Source organism: Alosa sapidissima, chromosome 18, assembly GCF_018492685.1.
Source record: "Alosa sapidissima isolate fAloSap1 chromosome 18, fAloSap1.pri, whole genome shotgun sequence".
NCBI lineage: Eukaryota > Metazoa > Chordata > Actinopteri > Clupeiformes > Clupeidae > Alosa > Alosa sapidissima.
This window is the reverse complement of record NC_055974.1, coordinates 18381912-18407395: the sequence shown is the minus strand read 5'-3', so window position 1 is coordinate 18407395 and position 25484 is coordinate 18381912. Positions and strand designations below refer to the sequence as shown.

General features: G+C 40.5%; 2 protein-coding genes and 1 long non-coding RNA gene across 5 annotated transcripts; 1 reads left to right on the top strand and 2 right to left on the bottom strand.

The window, feature by feature from the left end:
- Positions 1-287: 287 nt before the first annotated feature.
- On the bottom strand, positions 288-3339 carry LOC121689466. Its single transcript, XM_042069331.1, has 2 exons — positions 2835-3339; positions 288-1312 (listed from the first exon to the last, which is right to left on the bottom strand). The coding sequence occupies exon 2, from the start codon at positions 1287-1289 to the stop codon at positions 390-392; it is 900 nt and encodes a 299-aa protein (XP_041925265.1). The 5' UTR covers positions 1290-1312; positions 2835-3339; the 3' UTR covers positions 288-389.
- A 7345-nt stretch (positions 3340-10684) lies between these two features.
- On the bottom strand, positions 10685-13810 carry LOC121689455. Of its 3 annotated transcripts, none has more exons than XM_042069305.1 (4): positions 13714-13810; positions 13227-13359; positions 12722-12806; positions 10685-12109 (listed from the first exon to the last, which is right to left on the bottom strand). In XM_042069305.1, the coding sequence occupies exons 2-4, from the start codon at positions 13301-13303 to the stop codon at positions 11240-11242; spliced, it is 1032 nt and encodes a 343-aa protein (XP_041925239.1). In that variant the 5' UTR covers positions 13304-13359; positions 13714-13810; the 3' UTR covers positions 10685-11239. The 3 variants fall into 3 exon arrangements, with proteins under 3 accessions (XP_041925239.1, XP_041925240.1, XP_041925241.1); XM_042069306.1 differs by having other exon boundaries at positions 13227-13348; positions 13714-13802; XM_042069307.1 differs by lacking the exon at positions 13227-13359.
- An 8421-nt stretch (positions 13811-22231) lies between these two features.
- LOC121689536 lies at positions 22232-22730 on the top strand. The gene is made up of 3 exons (XR_006024815.1): positions 22232-22268; positions 22433-22456; positions 22656-22730. It is a non-coding gene; the product is annotated as an uncharacterized LOC121689536 (long non-coding RNA).
- The last annotated feature ends 2754 nt before the right edge of the window (positions 22731-25484 follow it).

Below are 25484 nucleotides of genomic sequence, written 5' to 3'. Positions count from 1 at the left end.
CTGACAAAAACTGGTACCTTTTTTCTCTTTCAAAGCCTTTGTTTCACTGTAGCCTACAATTTCGTTTCATTTCAATTACAATTTACAAATTGATTGTAGGGTCCCTTCTGAATGGCTTGGTTGCCGGGTAACACAGGAGGCCACAGACATGCATGTGCCTTCTCAGATGTTGACGAGGCTCCGAAAAATAAGGCGCAAAAGTCAGTTGAGTTTGAGTCGAGCGAAACATCTGTGCAACACTTAATCGCGATTTAGGTGTGTAACTAAATTTTGTTATTTTTTTGGGGGGGGCGGTGTGGGGAGCAGGGGGCACCTTAGCGTGGACTTCCTTCCTTCCACAGCACTCATCCAAGACACTCACAGGTAAGGATGGGGGTGGGGGGGTTGGGTCAGTTCAAACTCATCCGTGGCACACTAGGGATATCTGTATCTATTTGTATTTCGGGAATATCCTTGAAGTAGAGCACGCACAAGAGAGGGTCGACCACCAGCTGCAAGACAACCACCGAGAGACAGCCAACCATGGCGTATTCGTTGACCTCGGGCTCCTGCGGCGAGTCGTGCTCGAAGAGTATGCCACGCGCGAAGAAGTGCGGCACATAGACGACAAGCAGGCTCGCGACGGCCAGCGCCAGTCGCCCGTTCTTCTTGGCCCTGTACCAGCGCTCGTCCTCAGGCGGCTGGTACAAGTAGGTGAGCACGGCGGTGGCGATGAACAGCACCACGGCCAGAAGGAACCACACGATGTACGCGGCCGGACACTCAAGGTGCGGCGCCGCGCCCACGTAGGCCACCAAGAAGACCCACTCGAGCAGCGACACGGCCACGGTGACCAGCACGAAGGGCCAGCTGGCGGTGAGCATGGGGTTGACCAGGGCCAGGACGCCCTCGAGCGCGGCCAGCTGATGGAAGTGCAGGCCGCAGAACTGCATGCCCAGCCACAGGAAGAGCATGAGGCGGCACTTGATGGACGTGATGAGGCAGACGCCGCGCGCCAGCACGATCACCACCACCGAGCTCATCACTAGCTCCAGGAAATCGAAGAGGAGCGCCGAGGCCATGAAGGCCGTCACGCGCCCTCCGCGACGCAGGAAGACGTGGAGCCGACGCAGCGCCCAGATGAGCAGGGGCAGGCCCAGGCAGATGCCTGCCGACAGGAAGATGGCCACCTGTATCATGAGCACAGCGAAGGTGGTGCCGAAGTCGTCCCGGTGGTCCAGGAGCATGTTCTTCTGCCGAAAGTCCATGCTGCGGTGGCGGGGGTCCAAGGTGTGAGGGTTATGGTCCATGGTGCCCCAAGTGTTTGGTTAAGCTGTTTTGATATAAAAATGACACAATCACAAAACGGTTGAAAATGAACACTTCCTGGACTCAAAAACTGTTTGTTTGAGGTGATCTTTGGATGGGAAACGTAATATCCAAAACAAGATAAACTCCAAAGAGCTCTCTTTTTTAAACAGGAGCAGACATTGTAAACCTTTAAAACCTCTGATGCATTTAAGCATCAAACCTTCATCATGGACTGTGAGTGAGTGTGTGCAAATATCAGTGTGTTGATTTTGGTGATATTTTGTTGCATATCTGTCAATAAGAAAATATATGTTAGTAATAGTGAGACCACTGATGACTTATGATGTTCCCATGGCAGTCCGTGAGCACTTAATAGGGCTTATCATTACGGAGTCTCCTTGTGTTAAACAGCCATTCTAGAAAACGATTTGTATCCGGTGCTTTCCGGTACAGCGGTGGTTTTATATTCTAGCCTTAATTGTCCATTTCATATGGTAAGTTAACTAGCTCGAATCCAATGCTTCATTGTGGACTTGAAAGGTGTCAACGCAGGTGGCGGCAAAACACAACGAGCAAGGTCCCTTTAAAAATATTATACGTTCTGGTCGTTTATGGGACGGCACCGATGTAATCCCATATCTGATAAAGCGGGCTGTGGCCCTCCTGCACTGTTTATATGGGCTGTGCCGCAGACGTGTAAAGTGGAGGTTATCAGATAAACTCCTCGGGATGGAAACGGAATCTGAGAAATCAGACATAGTTCGCTGCAGCTGAATAAAGTAACCTATCGCAGACACGATTATTCATAATCTGCAAACAATATCTTACAAGTTGTTTCAACAGCACAGATAGACATATTGTCGCAACATTAAAGACCATCGCCTTTTGATAACGTGGATGCAGTCAGCATTTGCAAGGGATGCGGTGGATGTCTCGGTTTCAGTTCATTGCAGGTGACTTGTGTTTAGAGCTACGTCTCAAACTAAAACGTCGGCATGACGAAATGTGGAAAGCATACAGCAACATGATAGTCTATCATTGCAGTAGATCAATGCCGTTATCGGAGTTGGTGTGCAGATGGGAATTTTTCGACTATAGTAACAGCAATCGGAGCAGGGGGATGTGGAGGGGGGAGCCGTTATGCTAGGTGGAGTGGGACGTGGGCAGAGGGGGCTTCACTAGCGCGTTTTTCACTGAGCCGATGCCGCCCCCAGGACACAGCCCGTCACTAACCCATGTATAGCTTTTAGGGCACTTTCGGAAAAACACAGCCACATCGTCTTCCCTGTCATGTACTAAAGGACCACACTAAAACTACCCCCCGCGTGCCACCCATGGCTAGACGCCAAAATGACAGTTATGCAGTGTTAGAGTCAGGAGCCTAGGCTTTGCATATTTTCTCCTCACATAATTATGCAAGAACAGGAATGCGGGTTTTGCGAGCATAAAATTACTCATATTCTCCGGACGACGTAAAAGTACGACTGAAAGGCGTTGTCAGAGCCTGTATTTTAAGTTGAGTGTGGGTGTATATAGTGCTGTACCTTGTATGTCTTCCAAACGCAAGTTCCTTCGTTGCTCCAGTGCACGGGGTGTGGTTCCGGACCTTCTGGATCAAGAATACGCTCCTTGCTGACGTCTATTTCCAAACATGGGAGACACTCAGACCGCTTATTAGGCTAGGCTACAGGCGATGGGGAGAGACGGACCGAGAGAACGAGAGACGCAAAACGAGAGAGGGAGTAGTATGGAAGAGAAGAGTCCATACAACCTCTCTTACACAATGCTGAGACAATATAAATGACCAGTAGAAGAGAGTTAACTCTGACAAGCACTGGGACGGACGGACACACACACACACACACACACACACACACAGAGAGAGAGGCGCTGAGGCTATTTGCAATTGTTCTATAGTATAACCTAGTGGATGGAAAATGCCTCTCAAGCAAGACCCATACTAAGAGCATGTTAGTGTCCGAGATCCTGATACTCATTCACATGTTTTTGGGAAAAGCTGGCATAAAGTAGTCTATCAACAAACATGCATATTTCCATCATGGCGAAATATTATTTTCCTTAATGTAAAGTATTGGACAAAAGACCAGCACACACATAAAGGAACTCAGGATGAAAACGTGACAGTTTGGAGAGGCTATATAATTGGTATTGACATTGAACCTTTTGGATAGGTCCAATCACAGATGCATAGAGGACAATGTCCATCTTATGACCTTATGGAATTGAACCCATCCCTCAGCACCTCCGAGGAGTAGATGCTGACAACTAGAAAAGCAACTGAGCAGGACACCAATACGATTCAATAGTCACCCTCCAGGATTTCCTGAATGGTTTGGTAAGGCACCTCTTTGTTGTATAGTAAGATCTGTATTTCAACCTGAAAGACAACCTCAAAGATTTAATTCACAAATACATTTCAAGTATAAAGATTTAATTCACAATGACATTTACAAAGTGTATAAGACTAACACTTAAAAGAGTTAAAAGTCTTAGGTGCAGGTCCCAATATTGATATCATGAAGACAGGTGTAGCGTCTTCCTGGTAGGTCTTACACATAAGCTTACATATACCATTTAGAAACACATTCATAATGTAGAACCTAAAACCCTGTACTTTAAAGTGTGTGAAGCTGTTTTCTTTCTAGATGTGCTTACAATCATATTGTAATATGTGTAGCCTATTTACTCAACAGCATGTTTAAACCTTACTCAGTCAGTAATAGGGGTTACAGAGGCATTCCGCTCTCCCTTTTAAACCAATCAGAGGCCAGGAAATGCTCAAGATCAGAGACAAGGTGGCTTCAAGATGGGAGTCAAAAAAGAGAACATTTGAGGGCCAGAGCAGGAGGGCACAGATGGTACAGAGAGATTGGGTTTCAAAAATTTGGCTTAGCGTTAGTGTGATTAGCAAGTTTTTTGCAGCCTTATACTGCAATCTCGGGGTAGTATGTCCTCAAGTGACACATTTCAAATTTAAATGAGCACACAGCACATACAATGCACTCTATGTAAAACATAATTTAATATTTGGTTAAAATTTGTACAAATTTGGGCAGAGGAAACTCTGGGCCAGGCACAATGAACTGTATAGGACCGCATTAAAAATGTATCCAGATGAATAATGGATGAGGCGCTCTGCTCTGCACTTCTATCAAACGGCAGCCTTAAAGGTGGACTTTGTCTCTAACATACCCATTATGCTTAGCATCTCCCTCCCTCTCTCTCTCTCTCTCTCTCTCTCTCTCTTTCTCTCTCTCACACACACACACATCCCTCTGCCAATCCTCCCCTTACTCTAAATGAAAGCATATTATCTCTCTCTCTCTCTCTCTCACACACACACACACACACACACACACACACACCCCTCTGCCAATCTTTTTCTAACTCTGAATGATATGACTCATCTCTCTCTCTCAGTCATAATTACTTGATCAATTTAACTAATGTGTTTCCTTATGTCTTGACATACACCTGGTGGCTTACAGGGGAAAAGGAGACCTCAAACAACGGAGGCCAAACCCAAGGTGTACAAATTGAGACATTGAAAGCATCAGAGACAGCAAATCAAGTGTACTGAATCCAAATTTGGACGCTGTTTACCTCAACAAAAGCCTATGCAACATTCTGAGCAGTATCCATTTATGTAATGGTTGGATCTAAAATGGCTATCTTTGATCCTTTGGAAGGTGTATTGAAGTTAGAATTGTACAACACATGCACACACACACACACACAAAATAGCTTTCACTTATTGTTCTGCCCCCCCCCCCCATTCCCCCAACACACACACACACACACAATGCTGACCTGATGAACATCTGATCAGCTGAAATTGATTGTCAATTCTTTCTCCAGCTAGGGGAAATGAGGGGAAATGCCCTGCAGACCATCTTACACACAAACACACACACACACACACACACACACACACACACACACACACACACACACACACGTACACACACACACACACACACACACACACAGGATCTGGTGTCACGCTAAAGCTCATCAGTGGGATTCTGATCTCATTGTGCATGTTGTAGAGCATGTCGGTCAGTGAGCCAAATGGAGATCAGAGGTTGAAATAGCAGAACTGTATCCTCTATGTGCAAGTGTATGACTGTAAGGGCTATGGCAGATGTGACCTTCACTATTAGAGTTAAGCCATGTGTGCAAAAACGCTATGGCAAAGATCACACACACACACACACAGAGAGAGAGAGAGACTGTGAAAGGGGTTTAGGTGACAGGCTTGCTGTCGTCACCATTCAAAGATTCAAAGATTCAAAGATAGATTCAAAGGTTGATGTGTTTTTGAACCTCATTGTTTAGTGTTATTCCCGTCCTGTCCAGATATAGTCTCTCTTACAGTACAAGTGTATATAGCACAGTGCTAAAAAAAGATTACAGAAACATTATTCACATATGGCTATGCAAAACAAAACAAAACAAAATCTCTTTCTCTCTCTCTTTTGTATGCATCCACACACTCATAGGCATGGAAACACATGGATTTATACACAAAAGAGGACCGGAGCGTTGCTGGTGTCCCTTCTATCCCCAGGTGCTCTTGGGTTAAATGTTTATTGAGAAGGAAAAGGAAAAACATTCTATATCCAGGCACTCAGTAGGATTGTAAATGTTAAAACGACTATTATTTCAGCCCTAAGAAATAAAGGCCTGGATATGTTTTCATTTTCTTTTTCTACTTAATGAACATTAATTTTATACTTGCAATGTGCAAGGCTACAGTAGGATACCATACCATACAATTTAGTTGACTGTAGTTGCAAAATGGGTAACCTTTCCATTAGTTATCCCAACTCAATGTTAGAGCTAGTGGGGTTTCAATCTAAAAATCATTATACCTTCATTATCTGATGAGCATCCTGAACAACACCTTTCATCCCCTAAATGAAACTTCAGTGGCAGGCTAATCTCCCCCCAATGTTGAGACACATAAGGTCATTCCCTCCAATGGCAATCAAACTTTACAACTCTTCACCTTCTTGCCCGCGGTAATGTGGCTATAATAACTTATGTGACTTTATTATTATTATTATTATTATTATTTTATTTTCTCTTAAACATATTTTACTTTTATGTTTGTGTTTGTTTACATGCACAGAACATGTGATGGTCAAATTGCCTTCGGAATAAACAAAGTATTTCTCATCTCATCTCATCTCATCTTCGTTTTCAAATGCACTCCATGTTACCCCTGCTCCAGACACTCACCCCGAGGAGAGGGAAATGTTCTATCTTACTCTATGCAATTCATCCAATTCACCACTAGATGGCAAATGAGGCATGTGAACATGAGGCCTACTGCTTCATCCCACTTCTCGGAGGATAACAGAGACAATTAATTAATCAGTTTTTGAGCACGTTGCTCATAAATTGATTCATTATCCACTTTTGGGATACCATTCCTCATTTTCATCTGTGCGTAAAAATGACTTGACGGAAAGTTATTATGTCTTTGTTTAACTTTCTACCCTTCATGAGTTTGGGTATTCCCTACTCAACACAGTTGTAGATGACATTTGTCTAAACTCTGGCTGGAGAATGTATTCGCCATCCCAAAAGCGGGCTTTGGGTGAAACCTATTTGAAATATGAGAAAGCATGCACTGATCTATCAGAGGAGACCTGACACCGCAAATGGAGTCAGCAAGTGCTTGCACACATTTCTTCCCCTCAAATTACACAATGCCCACACTTGCACATTCACTCAGAATGGGTCACCGTCAGAATTACTAACAAACACTGACAACTAAGATCACAAGTCCTCTAGTATATGTCCAGGAAGGATTTGAAATATTTTTAAGTGAGCTTCTTCACATTAATATGTGTCCTATTATGGATTTTTAGTTTTAATAATGTAAAACCAGTGGTGTAGTCTAGTTAGCTGTAGTGTATATACTGTGATGTGGTAGTTAGCTGTAAGTGGGTATACTGTGATCAACCCCAAATGTTAATACATATCCTTGCTAATTAATTAAGTGGGTATACTGAGATGGTGATGCTTTTTAAGTGGGTATAGGCCTACTGCATAATCCTGCATATCACGTAGACTACACCACTGTGTAAAACCTTACAGTACATGATCGATCAAGAATCTTGTGCTATTGTTGTTGTTGTTATGCCTTCAACCTCATATCAAACTAGATGCACCGCATAGCGGTACAAAATATGACCGCCGCTCAGTCCTGTACATCCGTTCCGCGAAAATAAATCACACTTCAATTTGTCTCCATATTTTACTCCATCCCCCACTCTTGAAACTTTTGTGTATGCTTGTTTGGCATGCCTGAGTGTGTGTGTGCGGCTGCACAGAAAGTACCCTACTGGTGCTGAAAAGGTGAATAGATTGTAGAATAGCCAAAGAAGATGTAGAATTGTTATAAAACCTTTAAAATCTCTAAACAATCACAAGTAGGGCAGTTCATCACAGTTCATCCATTGCAACTGGATTGATGAAAGGTCACTTACACCTGTAGGCTACATTGTATTTGGGAAAAGCAAAAGGTATCAGCATAATGTTATTTATTTATTTATTTATTTATTTTTTATGTATTTTTAAACAAAAACATCTCTGTCAGTTCCATGCCGTTTTCAACAGCTATCAAAAACAAAGGTCATTTTTGGATGGATGGATTTTTTGTGAATGTTTCTTCTTCTACATAAGATTTTAGTCATCTTTAGTTCATGTAATACTTTATTGTCAATGCACAAATTAAGTAACAGTAGTCTGAAATGTTATTGTTAATGCACAAATTAAGTAACAGTAGCCTAGTCTGAAACGAAATGCTGTTTTACATCTAACCAGTGGTGCAAATAACTGACATGTCCAAATGGGCCTTGATGAAATGCGTCGCTAGACTGTTCATACACATTTTAACGGGCCAAAGTTGAAGAGCTTTTGTCCGTTATTGTTAGTGCAAATATAGGCTGATTCATGTTCCCTTGCATTGTTTAACTGAGGTCCATGGCTAGTCTGGCTTTCATCAGACCAAGCTCAATCTTTTAAGAAATCAAAAAATAAATAGCGGGCAGATCAGGCTGGGTTCACCCAGCCTAGTCCATAGGCACCCGATATTGTTTCATTTTCCGATTGAGATATACACGCTCTGGCTATTCTAAATGCAAAAATGCATCAGGGAGTTATGACAAAACAGTAACTAACAAACTAGATCCTAATAGAAAGCTGTTAGCTTCCCTAAGCTACAGGTAGGATTATAAGGTAGGCCTATTTACAACATAAATTGTCAATAGGCTATGCTGGCGACACAAATAAAATCTCCTTTGGAAACCAATGGCTTACGCCTTACAGTATCAAGCGGACTTAAACTGTCATATTGTGGCGAAAAGTTGTAATAACATTCACGCAGCTCCATGAGTCAAGGAAAGAGCGAATGAAGTAGCCACTTCTAAATGGGACCCACTACACAGTAGCTTAAGGTGTTTTGCTAAAGCAGCCATAATGAAATGAAGGTGTCATTGTTTGGATACTTCACACACACGTGCTTTTTAATTTCACAGACTACAACTACCAAGCTGTAATCAAAGCTCGATTCCCCTCTCACACCCTGCACGCACTTAAAACAAAATAAACAGGCGTCTTAGTCTCACGCATGTATAGGCAAAACTGTATCAGACCGGTGTAACGTTGGTAAATCTTCCATTGCACAGAATGATTTTGTAGCACGTGCAATAAATGACAGTCGAAAGATACAAACAGTGTTGCTATACATTTGCTTGGTATAACCGCATTTATAGTTTTCTACAAATGCAATAAATCAAATGCCTCCATCACTCAACCAACGCTAACGGTAACATTACCTAGGTCCTTATTGATATTACAAGATTAACGTACCTGCAGTAAAAACCAAGCATGTCCGATAAACATCCTCAGATTTATTTCGGCTTCAAGAAGAAATGGGAATTACACTTCATGTGAACATCGTCCTATCCTTATTAGATGTTCGCTGCGGTAAATTACAGTCCTTGTATGAAGCGTCCATTGTTTTTTCCAATCCACTTTTAACTTCCAACAAAATTACGTCTCACTGCAACGATGCGCCATCTAGTGGACAAACGACTACTTCTGGCCAATACTGAAAATGCAGCCATGATGATGATGATGATGAATATTTATTTTGGCTTTCTTTTAATCCTACTGATTTTCATTTTTTACCGGGGGGGCAAATCACAAATGAGTGATTATGAGCCAGGTTGATGTGGGCCCTTGAGACCAACATACCATAAAAGATTCACAGAGAACTGTGTCTGCCCTACCCTCCTTTCGGGGGGTCCAGTCCAGCGGGGGGGCTGCAGATGAAAACGAAAAATGACGGTTCCATGCTATCCATGTGGGGGTACATGCCCACCAAGTTTTGTGTACCCCGGTCTTTCAGTGTCCCGGGAATCCTTGTTGGTGTACGTCACTAAATGTACACATAAATTATTTTATTGTAAGGCCCCCCATGAACGAAAGTACACAAAACTTGGCATGCATTCAGAGGGTGTCATAATGATCCTACACTTTTAATTTCGTGCAGTTTTGACCTTGTCAGCCAGAGATATTGAGATGAAAACACCTAATTTTTTGCTTTTTAATTTTTAACTAGGTGGCGCTATACATGAAATAAGTGGTAATGGGATGGGTTGACATGGCCCCTTGAGATCAACATACAAAAAAAAAATGGTCCTCCTAAACCCTACGGTTTTCGAGATATTCACAGAAAACTGTGTCTGCCCTACCCTCCTTTCGGGGGGTCCAATTCAGCGGGGGGGCTACAGATCAAAACGAAAAACGATGGTTCCATGCTATCCATGTGGGGTTACATGTCCACCAAGTTTCGTGTACCCCGGTCTTTCAGTGTCCCGGGAATCATTGACGGAAATTTGGGCATGCGAAAAAGAAAAAAAAAAAAAAAATCTGACTAAACCTATATGACCGCCGCTTCGCTGCGCGGCGGTCATAATTATGTAAACTTGGGTTATAGCTCAGAATATGCTGACATGATATTGAACATTTGATCGTTTGTAAAATGACTACCATAGTTCTTTATTTGGATGAACTGATTCAGAAATGTTGACTTGTGCTTCAGCACAATAGCCTCATTGTTGACAGTTTTTTTAAGCTGTCTTGAGGCACAGTTAGAGGTAGTAAGTTTTTATTAAAACGACTCGAAGGACAACTTCAAAACAAAAAGCTGTCCTTTCTTTGTCATCCTCTTTCTCTGTCAGTTTTGAAGTGTTTTAATAAAATTAGGGATATTGTGCTAGGGATAATGATAAAAAGTTGTAGCAATGGTTAGTTAACAGAACTTCATTCACAAAAACATCAACAAACATTTGGATAAAATTGGATATACTGGTTTAGTTTATTCAGATGTAAAAAATTGAAAGTAATTCTAAGCATTTCATTTTCATTTTGCATTTTAAATACACACATAAACAAAACAGAAATGGATCACCAAAAGCTCAAAGCTGCGAGCAATTTCAGCAATGTAGTGTAGACTTACCTGTCATTGTAATGAATGTCAAGTGTATTTATGTGTCAAATGTATTCATGTAGTCAATGTCAGGGGAATTCATTATTAATTAAACATAATTGAATTTAAATTGTTTACATTTGCATTCTCATTAAAAATATTTCACTTCACTTCTTTGGGGACATTCGAAATGGGCTTCAATGGTCTCTTTTCCTACAGAGAAAATCCCAAATTTGCCAGAAGTTTTTATGTGTATTCCCAGGCTACCAGTAGATGGCATTACAGATGATGTGAAGACTAGGCCTACTATTCACAGAGACAGACAAGACAATACTCATTTTAATTTAAATTTAGTTACATTTACTTTAGAGTAAAATTACTTGGTGGAAAGTGTTCAGAAAATTTTCGAAAAACGCAGATTTAGACAAGTCTCAAGTCAATTAGACGTTGTTCTCCTGCCTTTTTTTCTGGAGGCTTCCTACAGGCTAGAACACAAAGGAGAGGATCTGCTATAAGTCGGAAACTACTAAGTGAGATAGATATACTGTGAAGTATCATATAAATATTGTCATCAATTGAGTTTAAATATACGTTCCCAAGGGCCGGGATAGAAAGACCATACAAAACAAAACTGGTCGTTGCAGCTATTGCTAACATCACTCGCTCTGCTGTCTTGTCACGGGAATGTGTATGGTTCAATGGATATGATGACTGACAAAAAAACACACACATAACCAAAGACAATACAAATGCAGCTAAGCACCACATGAATTCCACCAAACCAATGAAATAGTCCAGTGTGCTTGAGTGTATCATTTTCAGTGCGACCACACACATGAAAAGTGCCAACTCAGTCAAACAGATCAGCAAAGAGGAAGGCAGAGAGACCCACGGAGCACAGCACTGCAGGTCTCTACGAGACAGAATCCCCTCTAGTGCCACCAACTGGTGGAGATTCAGACCGCAGATACTCAAACCCAGCCAGAGATACCAAACTAGGTCACATCTGAAGACATCTCCCAAGCATAAGTCTTTTCTTAGAGCAACGACTACTAAAGCAGGGCTCAAAGGTAGCTGCAGAGCGTCAATGAGGAGGAGGAAGATGACGAAGGTCGAGAGTCGTCTATTGCACCTGTGAAGATGTAGACTATAGACTGCCCAGCCATGGAGAGGAAGACCCCCACACAAACTGATGATGATGTAGCCGCTATTGATCAGAGGAATGGCCTGTGTGTTATTAGCATCCATAGAGCCATTGCTGTGCGTTGCTGTGATGCAGAAGTTTTCTGCCTGTGAAATGAATAACATCATGTTTTTTTCTTCTTTTCTTAAAATCGGTAATCAAAAATTCACTTTATTTATATAAAAACTACAGGAGTTGACCCAAAGTGCAAAACAAGTTGGTAATACAAAATATATAGGGACACAGATGAAAAAAGAGGATTTAAAGAGGAATGGCATACATAGATAAATAAGAGGAATTAGAATAGATCAAGTAAACAAACAAATAACATTATAATGAAGTAAGATTGAGATTAAAAAGTGAGCATGTATATAGAGTAAAAAATAGTTCATAAATCATAACACTGGATGAGAGAGGAGTTCGTTTAAGACCCAGCATCAGACTGAGCTAAAAGAAAGAGATGGGTCTTTAAATTTGATTTAAAACTGGCAACAGGGGGACGGGACATAATGTGAGGTGGAAGACTATTCCAAAGCCTGGGGGAGAATGACCCAAAAATCACAGTAACCTTTTATTTAGAGGTGGGCACTATGATGAGTTGTTGTGAGGATGACCAGAGAGGGCACTGCACAGGTTTTTCTAGGTCCTGCCATATTCATGTTATCTCACTAAGTTTAAACTCTCAACAAATGCATGGTAAAGAAATAATTTATTCAAACCTTCATGTTGGAGTTATATGTGTTCTTAGTCACGTAATCATCGAATGTGCTGTTGTGGTAAAACATCTTCGACTGACACTGTTTCCTGTAAATAGAAAAAAGGCGTAGAAAAAGTGTAAAGGCGTTGGGGGAGGAGCAGTGTGCTCTGGGGTGGCTTATACCACATCCTGTAGAGAGCAGCTTATGTCCCAATTCTCACAATCATTTCAGCTTGTACCATCAGCTGGTGCTGTGCTTAGAATGTCGTATGACTGTTCTATTGACCCTTTCAAAAGCATAAACAAACATGCAAACATGCCATTTCTGGTGAGCTAATAGTAACGTAGGGGCAAACAAAAATAATAATAAAAAACCCTGTTTTAAAGACGACATTAAGCTACACTGATTCATTTTCATTTCAAAGTATCTGCATTGACTTTGAATGTTTTTCAACCGGAAAACAGATCGAAAGGGTCTATAGAATACCATGCACTGAATAGATATGACATGGAATTGTATAACTTGCCCTTTTAGAAGCTTGTTAAACTCGGCAGGGTTTAAACCAAAGAAGCCTGTGGTCGACTGCAGAGTTGTGTGCACCATGCGGGACTTTCCAAGTCTTCAATTGTTTAACAGTGTACAGATTGTCTGAAACAAGACTATTTAGGATGTGACATCAAGACAAACACATTCTTACATGCAATATGATCCATCTTGAAGTCAAATAATAATATGAAAATTCAGGAAAGCACCTTTGTAGATTACAATACACACACAAAGCTGATAGAACTAAATTACATCTACTGTAAACTTGGTATTACATATATATTTAAGAACTAAATTAATATAACATATACTATTTAATGGCCTGCTTAAAAATCCTGCTTTTGTGCATATCTGATAAGCATGTAACTAAGCACACAAAACAAAGACATACATATATAATATAGAAAAAAGTAAACTTTTCTTTGTCTTTTCTGTCTAATCAGTTGGTTAGTTGTGTTTAATCTCACCTTAAGTGGTCTGAAACATGCAGTGAGGGCTTTAGTGTTTGGATAACAAACCCAGAACTTATTTCCACCCACCCACATGAAGCTCTCCGTCACAGACAACCACACATACACGCGCACGCACGCGCGCGCACACACACACACACACACACCAAATGTGTAGTACCAAAATGTGTTCCAAAATGTGTAGTACATCACATATCCACCAGGAGCTGTCTCCAAAAGACACTCAATTTCCATAGACCCCTATTAATGTCCAACTTCTCATCAGAAATGAATATGCTTGCAGCCTGGTACCAAAAACTGTTGTCTCTATGTTTGGTTTTCCTGTTAATGACAACTGTGGGTTGTAGTTTAGATGATATTAAAACTAGGGCTGTCAAAATAACTGATTAATTTCGATTAATTAATTTGAGAAAAAAATAACTGATTAAAAAAAATAATGCAGATTAATCGGTTCCGTATGACCTTTGACCCCGAGCCATTGTAGTCAGTAACCATTAGACTGCAAAATGAAGGAGAGAAGAAAATGTCCTGCCTAGATCATTGATTGGAACATTTACTTTTAAAAACGGCCTGATGGTGTTGATAAAAATAAAGTGTTGATTAAAATAAAGTCCTCTAAAGTCTGCAGCAAGGAATTTGCATATCACCGGAGTTCATCAACTCTAAAGTCGCACATCAATGCAAAGAAATAGTGTTGACATTGAGGGGAGTGTTAATTTATTTTCATTGTGTCCCCTAGGTTATACTGTATCTGTGGCCTGAAATACCTTGTATGTGAAAAAAAACGAAGCACTTTTGAATTTATTTCCTCAGCATATTAGGTCATATCATAGATTATTATGGCCTTTAGGGCAGCCGTGGCCCACTGGTTAGCACTCTGGACTTCGAGCCTCGAGTGGGCCGTGGCTGAAGTGCCCTTGAGCAAGGCACCTAACCCCTCACTGCTCCCCGAGCGCCGCCGTTGTAGCAGGCAGCTCACTGCGCCGGGATTAGTGTGTGCTTCACCTGTTCACTGTGTGCTGTTTGTGTTTCACTAATTCACTGATTGGGTTAAATGCAGAGACCAAATTTCCCTCACGGGATCAAAAAAGTATATATACTTATACTTAATTATTAAAATAATAATAAAAGAGTTTTTGAACTTTAATGTCACTAATGCTGATTATTCAATGATTCATTTAAATTTAAATATTTAAAATACTTTCACAGCAAAAATTATATATGCGATTAATTTAATTAATGTAATTAATTAGAATATTTTTTTTAATCGATTGACAGCCCTAATTAAAACATAAGTTTATGTTTAATATGAGATGTAAACAACGTTGGTGGACAAAGTACATCAATTATGGATGAAACACATTAATTCTAGCTCTGTTTGGTGAGTAAAGCTAGTTTGTGTGACTTCGTCATATATCACAGACTCACAAATAAAGTTTGTTTGTGTACTATGGCTGTTCACAATGTATGAATGATATGTGTGTTTTTGTCTTTCATAGGTACAGAGCCTGGGAAGGGGATCTATTTCGCTATTTCGACCTCCCTCAGACCATCACCACGGTCTACATCTTGACTGTTGACTGCTGTTAAATTGGTTGATGTTCCCCTCATACGTTCTTGTAAGTGGAGGTTGTATTTCTCCCGTGTATGTACACATACACGAGTGGTGAGTTTATGTAACTTTGAGTTTACAATCTTTTAAAATGGTTCATTTCAACATGGGATTAGCCGGAATGACGAGGTGCAAGAAGTTCTGGTGTTCATCCAAACGCCATTGTTAGCTGTAATCAATGCAACAGGAAACGACTCATTTAAACACACAAGAGAGGTGTGGTCTCATGATGACTGTGTGACATAAATCACACAATGACAAAGTCACATGACCACTGAAAAAAAGTCGCACGATGACATAAAGTCACATGACCGCCGGAAAGAAGTCACACAGTCATGCGGCTTTTTTATATTGAAAGAATGTTTTACTATGTATGTATGTATGTATATATACTTTTTTGATCCCGTGAGGGAAATTTGGTCTTTGCATTTAACCCAATCGGTGAATTAGTGAAACACAAACAGCACACAGTGTACACACAGTGAGGTGAAGCACACACTAATCCCGGCGCAGCCTGCTACAATGGCGGCGCTCAGGGAGCAGTGAGGGGTTAGGTGCCTTGCTCAAGGGCACTTCAGCCGCAGCCCACTGGTCGGGGCTCGAACCGGCAACCAGAGTGCTAACCAGTGGGCCACGGGCAAACGTGTACTCAAACTCACTCATACTTACATGTGTGCTCATTTTACTAAATCACGCCCTTATTGTTTTACTAAATTGTATGCTCGTTTTGCTAAAATGTGTGCTCATTTTCTGAAATATGTGGTTATTTTGCTAGACCATGTGCTTGTTGTAATTAAAGGAGAATTCTGGCGATTTTTCACATAGATCTCTGTTTCTCAAGGTCACCAAGTAGGCCTGTTGTCGATACAAAAACTAAAACAATCGGTTCTTCTTGAGTTGCTGCAGCCAACAACTAGAGCAGCTACAGTACTACATTCTGGGGGCATGAACATGGGGGCTCATGAACATGCCCCCAAAGTGTAGCACTCTAGCTGCCTGTCTAGCTGATGTATCATGCACAGGTTTTTGTGATTTTGTTCCCATGTTGGAAAACAGACCAATTTGAGAGTACATTCTCTGTAAAAGGGTTCATGCTGCAGTTTTTTGCTTACTTTGAAATATGATATTGAAAAGAGTATGGTGTGGCTCCTTTAACTGTGGGATTGATTGGACCTTTCATGTAATGATGCTTCTTTTCAACAGGGGGCAGCACAGACTACACTCTCAGAGTCTTGGTTCACATAAATCACATGATGTTAGGTCTTAATGTGACTTGTGATAATCAGGTAATGTGTACGCAGGTGAGTGACACTGCTCCTTCCTTCTTTCATCTTGTTTTTATTAGATTTTTTATATAATTTTTTAAATTTTGTGTATTGCTTTGTTCACTTTTTGTCTTCACTTTTCTAGTTAAACTTATTCATTGTGCAACAATGCTAGTTTTGATAATTCTTGTGTCAGTCTTTCTACCTATTTGTTGGCTGATACTTGTAAAGTTAATTTGCTCCCAGATGAAAGTTTGAACTTCCCATCATCCATAAAGATCCCAGGCTGATTTAACTCCAGATCATTCCTTTAAGAGATCATGGCATTCCACAAGAGAAAACACAGATTTTCATTACTCAGATAAGGTAGAAAAAAAGATAGTTGTTGACCACCATATTTCATACATCATAATCTGATTATTTCACAACCTTTGATCCCTTGATATGTTAAAAATATATGAGTGTTTTTATAGCTGCCACACTTGGGCAGCCGTAACCTACTAGTTGGGGCTTTGGGCTTGTAACTGAAGGGTTGCCAGTTCGATCCCCAAACGGTAGGAAAAATGCGGGTGGGGGGAAGTTGGGAAGCTTGAGCACTGCTCTCCCATGCCCACATCTACGGCTGAAGCTGAGCAAGGCACCTAACCCCTCACTGCTGCCCAAGTTTCCTGCGTTTGAAGGAAAGACAGACACACTGGCATAGCCACGGTAATGCACAGGCTTTAACCCTTTAACTGCTTGCTCAACCGTTTGGTAGAGCACACTTTAAGACACCATATCTTACCAAAAAATCCAACTGTTTTTAATTTAAACATTAAATGCCACTCTGCCCTGCCAGCTCAACCCTCCTCTTAATACTGTACCCTTCCAAGTGCGCTGGCACAGAACCGATGAGGCTAAAACTCCAGTTCTGTTTTACGAGGTCAAGGAGACATCTGCAGACCCTCAGTACAGGGGGAGAGGATCTCTAGTAGGGGACCTGGAGAAGGGAGACGTGATCCTAAAACTGGAAAGCCTCACACTGGCAGACAGGGGAGAATACACATGCTTTGTGAAGAGTGACATCTGATATGAAAGAGCCAATGTGTCACTGAACATGAAAGGTATTCTACATGTTCTAGCAATACAAATGTACTGTATGTGTGAACATTTCATGATATCAAACATACATGTCATATTTGGGGATTTTTTTCATTACATTTAACATCTTATATTGTAATGTCTCCTTTTGATTCTGTATATTTGATTGTCAGTTGTAGGTTCAGTCCCCCTGCTTTCATATACTGAAGCAGGCAAAGTTGAATGTTACCTGTGTCTCCTCATCCAACACTCACCTGAAGAGACAGAAAAGGAAGAGAAATCAATGACAACCCAGTCTGTGAATACATGACAGGTAAACGGAACATGATTACAAGCTGTTGCCTAGCCTGGGTGAACTCAGTCGATTTGGTGTAAGTCAGGCTAGCTGTTGGCATTATCAAGAAATAAATAGATGAAACTAACTCTGCATGATCTTAACCTTCTTTTTCCTTTAGGTGCTGATGGTCTGGTGAGTGTGAGATCACGGCTGCTGGTCTCTCCCTCTAAGTCAGAGTGGATCTCCTGCTCTGTGTACAGTATCTGTCTGATCAGGAGATTAAACAGGGTAGGGTGTTACCCCAGATCATCAGAAAACAAACAGAGACAGACCCCTTGTCCACCTCTGGTGAGTCTAGAGTGAATATGGACTGTACCGATCACAAGATATCTCAGTGACTAGAAATCGTAAGATAGTGTAAACAGAGTGTTTGATTTATCTACAGGTGAAATATGTAGCCATATGGAATTAATCTAGGTTACTATAAATAATAATAAAGCTTTATTTGTATAGCACCTTTCATACACAGAATGCAGCTCAAAGTGCTTTACATTTGAAGCATGTAACACAATAATAGTCAGTCAGTCATTATCAATCACTTTTCTTTGCTGTTTATGATATACTCAGCAACATATCAAAAATATAGAAAATGACGTCTTAAGACTGGCAGCCTTAACCCTCTTACCCCCCACAAGCACGCCATATGGCAACTGTGGCAAGGAAAAGCTCCCATATTCCAGGAAGAAACCTTGAGCAGAACCTGACTTAATAGGGGGAGCCCATCTGCTTCTGGCTGGCTGCGCCCTCCAATAGTAGCAGATGTAGAATAATCTGAAAATGTAGTCTACAGGATAAGATGAGTTAACTAAAAGCTTTCCTGTAAAGGTATGTTTTCAGATCTTTTTTAAAAATATTTACTGAACTCGCCTGCTTGATGTACAGAGGCAGGGTGTTCCATAGTTTGGGGGCATAATGGATAAACGCAGCTTCTCCACTTTGTTTGTGGAGCACTTTGGGTACGATTAAAAGATTAGAATTGGATGATCTAAGTTTCCTTTGTGGTTGATAAGATATTAAAAGCTCAGAGATATATGAAGGTGCTATGCCATTCAGAGCTTTGTAAGTAATTAACATAACCTTAAAATCAATTCTATAGGAAATAGGGAGCCAGTGCAGTTCAGCCAACACAGGGGTGATGTGTTCTCTCTTCTTAGTCTTAGTTAAAAGTCTAGCCGCAGAGTTCTGTATGAGTGCCAGTTTCTTTATATGTTTTTTGGGAAGACCAGTGAAAAGTGCATTGCAGTAGTCTAACCTGCTAGTGATAAAGGCGTGAATTAGTTTTTCTGCATCTTGTTGAGTTAAAAAGGGCCGCACTTTGGCAATGTTTCTCAAGTGGAAATAGGCTGTCTGAGTAACTTTACTGATATGGGGCTTAAAACTTAACTCTGCATCTAAGATGACACCGAGGCTTGTTACTTTTGGTTTGACCTGGTGTGCCAAATTCCCCAGATTACTAAGAATAATATCTCGCTTTAGTTTTGGTCCAACCAGAAGTACCTCTGTTTTGTCATCATTTAGTTTCAAAAAGTTTTTGCTCATCCACTGATTAATGGAGGTTAGGCATGCAGTGAGGGAGCAAAGGCCATCTGGGTTAGTTGGCTCCACAGAAAGATACAATTGGGTATCATCTGCGTAGCTGTGGAAGTTTACATTATGCTGACTTATGACGTTTCCCAATGGAAGCATATATAGAGAAAATAGCAGGGGACCAAGGCAGCTCCCCTGGGCCACACCAAAAGGCAAGTCATGTTTTTCAGATACATGATCTCCTAGACTGATATAAAAATCTCTGCCAGTAATGTAGGTTTGAAACCAGTTTAGAGCATTATCAGAGAGACCCACCCACTTCGCAAGGCGGTGAATTAGGATGCTATGATCAATGGTGTCAAATGCCGCACTCAAATCCAGAAGAATAAGGATTGAGACTTTGTTTGAGTCGGTAGCTAGTCTGAGATCATTGACTATTTTTACTAGAGCCGTTTCTGTGCTGTGATTTGATCTAAAACCTGATTGGAATTTTTCAAGGATACTGTTTTCATTGAGGAAGGTATTTAACTGATTACAAACAACTTTTTCAAGTACTTTGCTCAAAAACGATAGATTTGATATAGGCCTGTAGTTGCTCAGATTGGTATGGTCAAGATTTGACTTTTTAAGTAAAGGTTTCTCAACAGCGGTTTTAAAAGCAGTTGGAAATATACCTGTTTCTAATGAGGTATTTATTACCTTGAGAAAAAAGGGAGCTAAGCCATCATATACTTTTTTGAGGAATGTAGTAGGGATTGGATCTAAAACACATGTTGAGGAGCCGGTTTGAGTTATAATTTTACCAAGCTCAGATTGAGTAATAGTGCTAAAGGACCTTAATTTTGGGGGGCCGTTTTTGGGTGTACTATCAAACATATTACTTGTGTTACCAATAGCCTCCCTTATAGAAATGACTTTGTTTTTGAAGAAGTCTGCAAATTCTTCGCATCTTAGAGAGGATGCCTGACTGAGTGTATCAAAAGGTGTTTGATGCAATAGCCTATCAATGGTAGAGAACAACACCCTAGAGTTTCCACTGTTTTCAGCAATTACCTTAGAGAAGTGGTTCCTCCTCTCATTCCGAATAGCTCTATTATAATTTGCAATTTTTTCTTTTAGAATGGCACGGTGAACCTGTAACTTAGTTTTTCTCCATGTTCTCTCAGCTTTCCTACATGATCTTTTTAGATCATGGATATTTTCGTTCATCCAAGGTGTCAGTTTGCTACAGGGCCTTTTTTTTGTCTTTAAGGGTGCCACTCTGTCAAGCAGAGTGCCTAATTCACGATTGAGAGCCTCTACCATTTGATCAATGGGATGATGTAAAATATCTAAATTTATGGAGTCTATAAGAGCTATGAACTGCTGTTCTGCTCTAATGTCCAAGAGTCGCGATTTGATTGCAATTTCGGGATGAATTTTTGGAGTATGTAGTACAATATTAAAAGATACACAATGATGATCAGACATATTTATATCATTTACTGATAGGTCTGTGACTTCTATCCCTCTGGAAATGACTAGATCGAGGGTGTTGCCAAGGTTGTGGGTGGGTCCTGTAACATGCTGCTTTAGCTCTAAACTGTCCAACACATTAAGGAACTTACTGGCTTTAGCATCAGTTGTCTTATTGACATGAATATTGAAGTCGCCATTTACAATTATCCGATCATAGCTAGTGATGATGAGCGACATAAGTTCAGAAAACTGGTCGAGAAAGCCAGTCCATAGTTTAGGAGGGCGGTATAAGGTTAATAGAAGTACAGCTGGGTCAGCCTTCAGAGTGAGGGCAATATACTCAAAGGAAGCGAATTCGCCAAAGTTGACTCGTGTGCAACTATATTTGTTTGAGAGAATGGAGGCAATTCCACCACCTCGTTTGCCTTGTCTAATTGAGTGGAAGAAATTATAATTTGGGGGACAAGTCTCAACAAGAACAGCTTCGCTGTCTGAAGTCAGCCAGGTTTCAACAAGAAACAGAAAATCCAATTTTTTTTCACTAATAAAATCATTGATTGCAAAGGTTTTGGTAGTAAGTGCACCTATATTTAGTAAACCCATGTTAGCTGAAAATGCCTCTGGCTTTTGAGGAATATGCTGAGGTATGGAAAGAATATTTGTTAGGTTTCTAGTTTTAAATTTGTCTTTTCTTTTTACTATACGTTGGGTAGAAATCAACGTTGGAATAGAACTATAAGCATAAGTCATGCTATTGCATGACACAGCTTGATCTATGGTAGTAGTATTGTATGTTACCCTGCAGAAAACATTCTCAGACTCATCCACATGTATAATGCCATTCGAATCAATACCTGGGGGGCGTGAATCTGTAATATTTTCTACAGAATGTCAATGTCTCAGTGAGTACTGACTTCTGATTGTAATAGTTGATTGTTCTCTGCAGGTGGATGGAGAGCTGCCTTCATAGCAATTATCACCCTAGTGCTGCTGGGCTTCTCTCTACTTTTCTTTTCATACAAGAGAGGTACAGTATGAATGTCAATACCCTACACAGATATCATGAGCAAGAGTGAGCCAGCGTTAATACCAACTAACCACTGGTCTCTAGGAACACTGGATCGAGCACCTCTATCAACAATGAGGATGACCACCCTTGACTGGCACTCCTGTGCATGCATTTGGCTTGGCTCATCCTTTTAAATCTCATCTCTGTTTTTTTTTTTTATTCTAGGTTACCGGTATAGTAAAATTACTAAAAGCAATGAGACAGGTACACATGGATACATTAACATGCAAATATTTGGGCACCCCAGCATAAGCTTGATTTTCCCCCTTTTTCCCTTGATTATTTCCTTCCATTTCTAGGATTTACAAAGAGTAAGTTGATATTATAGTGTTTTTTTTTTTAAATCTTTTTTATTATTATTTCTGCAGAAAGGTCACCATGTACCGGAAAAGGTAGGTTTAAACTTAAGTTCCATCTTAATGGACATAATTAACATACACATATAAAGTTGCACTTCAGAGAATGTTTATCAGTTCATATCAATATTGAACATATTTGACATAATTAACACAAAGGCTTATTTAACAAAGCCTCATTTAATTGTTTTTGCCAATGCCACCATCATTGTGATCATTCTTCTTCTCTGAACAGAAGAGTCAGCTCCACTCACACGTATGTTTGCATCTTACATTACCTTTGTAGAAGACTAAATGTTTTGAATTGTGCAGGTAATCACACAAAATCAATAATGTATTTCACTAAGTATCAACATTTGTGATAGCTGTCATCAAGATTTTATAAAAATAAACTAAACAAGTGATTCACCCTTGATGACCCCCCCCCCCCCCCCCTAATTAATTTACTAATTAAGGCTGTGTTTATATGGTGACGATGAAAAGAGAAGACGCAGAAGTGGCGTCTCGTCTTCATTTTTTTATTCGCGTTTAGACGAGCATTCTCAGGGGGAAATCTTTGTTTATATGAAGACGCAAGAGTATGTGATATTCGATTGGATATGCATTCCAGACCGCCGGGTGGTGGTGTGATAGAACCCCGGTACGTCACGCGCAGACATTCTAATTTGACAGTTTAGCCAGAGAGGTAATCAAGGATCTTTGGTTTAGCCGTTTAGACGGAGACGCAACCCGGGTCATCTTCAAAACTCTACACTCTGGAAGGAGTCTTCAGATTTTTGCGTCTTCAAGCCCCGATGGCGGGGTCGCCGTGTAAACGAAAGGCGCTTATGATATATAATATTTTGTTGTCTTCCTTCGCAATCGTTCTCGTATAAACGGCCCCTAAGTCATGTCATACTTTGTCAGTCATCTCCTCTCAACAAGTCTTCCACATTGGCAGTCTTCCCCTTTATTAATTTTCTAGTTTACTCATGTAACACTTTGTGACATTTTGTCATCTCTCTCTGCTTTTCCCCTCACGAGATGACTGATGAGAAGTCAGCAGACATTGGTTTGTGTGGTGTTTGTGTTCATATTGGCCTACAATCATCATAAATGTTATATACCATATACATTTCAATGCATTTCAAAACCTTTTTAAACCTGCATATAAACACACACACACACACACACACACACACACACACACACACAGAGACACTGTTAAGGCCAGCTCATTCACAGACTGCAACATAAAGGGAGATGACCACAAATGTTAAATCAAAAAGATAATTTATTGAAAATAGAGCAAAATTATAAGCCAAATGTGGTATTTAATGCTGTGCCTGCGTGGATGCAATGAATGTGTCAGTATGTTAGAAAATTGAAAGAACAAAAGAGAGAAAGAGAGTTAGTGAGATAAGGGGGAGAGAAAAGGGAGAAATGGAGTAATGTGCCTGTGTCGAAAGGAAATCAAGAAAAAGTGCCAGAGTGCCTACAGAGAGAGAGAGAGAACCCCTTTTGTGGCCCCACCTCCAAACGCAGGGGCACCTCATAGTGCCATTAGCCTAACCAGGCCCAGCCCTGCCCATGCACTGACAGGCCAAGACCTGAAGGGGGCACTGGGGGTCCTAACAACACACACACACACACACACACGCACACATACATACACACACACACGCACACATACATACACACACAAAAAAAAACAGTGGAGTGAGGCTTTTTAAACAGTTGTGTGATTTATTTCTTTAAATGGCTTGTTTGTGTCAAAAAGGTCAAAGAGAGTAAAAAACCATCAACAGCAGAGCATGGGACAAACACAGTTGCACCAGGTAAAACTGTCAAAAGTTCCATTGAATATAATTTGTCATATATAATTGTAATACTAAAAGAGCTCAAACATTTCTCACAGTTATGGCAGACAATGTCAACAATGTCAGATGCACAATGCATCATACAAATACCAGGTAAATACACGTGGTAAGGATGAGGATATTTAAATACACATTGCTATGAGTTAGATCAATATACTAACAGATATGTATTTCCATCTATTTATTTATTTATGTTTATTTAGCAGGGATAAAGCACAGTGTATAACTGAGCCAGATTATAGCACAAAGATTCACGTCTGTAGTCCCTGGGCAGGAGTTGATGCCATACAAGAAACAGATTAAAGACTATCATCACAGACAGTCACAATTTACACAGATTCCTAGGACTAAAAGTAACATGTGGACATTAAACTGTGACATGGACAAAGAAGGAAAAAAGAAAATAATAAACATTTAACACTAAAACATGAAACAGTGGCTTTTAACCATTTCTTAAAACTTGCTTTCTAAAAAGAACTGAAGACAATGCAAGGAAATAAAGGTACAAAACTGTAAAGTAAGTAACTAAATAAACGTGCATTTCTGAAAAAATAAATATAAATTGCCAAACATCACGTGAGTTCTTTTATTCTTCAGTGGATCTGACCCTGGATACTACAACAGCTCCTCCTTTCATGAAAGTGTGGAACAATAGAAAATCAGTCATGTTTTGTGTAAAGAGAGACTCACATCAGCACTACTGGGAGGTGAGGGACAATTTTGATATATTGACTCCACATCGTCTTCAAGATAGACAGTCCTGGTATGTGGGAGTGTGCACAGCCACAGCAGCAGAGAAGAAAGACAAACTTCCTTTAACTCCAGAAAATGGATTCTGGGTAGCCTGACGAGCCAGACCCACATTAAAATGTAGGGTCTGGGCACTCACCGTTCGCAGTGCTCAGTCCGAGGGGCGGGATAATCAGTTGTCTTTCAAATTCCCTCTGCACGCAATAGGACAGCGGCAGCGCTATGAGTCCCATGCGTTTCCAGCCAGCGGAGCTAGTTGGCTATGTAGTTCAAACGTTAGTTCAACTTACAGTTTTTCTCGATTGCTTTTACCTGCTTAAGTAAACTAGAACCCACTTGGTCTTCATGACTACTTTCTTTGCACAGCAGAAGTCATCTCTTGCGAATGTGTTCAAACATTTTCATTGGGTTCACACATTTATCACACCCTTTTGCAAAACAGTTTACACAGGTGT

Coding starts and splice junctions, on each gene's coding strand:
- LOC121689455 (XM_042069305.1), bottom strand. CDS start 13,303: ATGGTGCACACAACTCTGCAGTCGACCACAGGCTTCTTTGGTTTAAAC. Junction 12,807..13,226: donor TTTAACAAGCTTCTAAAAGG/GCAAGTTATACA, acceptor TTCTATTTACAG/GAAACAGTGTCAGTCGAAGA. Junction 12,110..12,721: donor CATATAACTCCAACATGAAG/GTTTGAATAAAT, acceptor TTCATTTCACAG/GCAGAAAACTTCTGCATCAC.
- LOC121689466 (XM_042069331.1), bottom strand. CDS start 1,289: ATGGACCATAACCCTCACACCTTGGACCCCCGCCACCGCAGCATGGAC.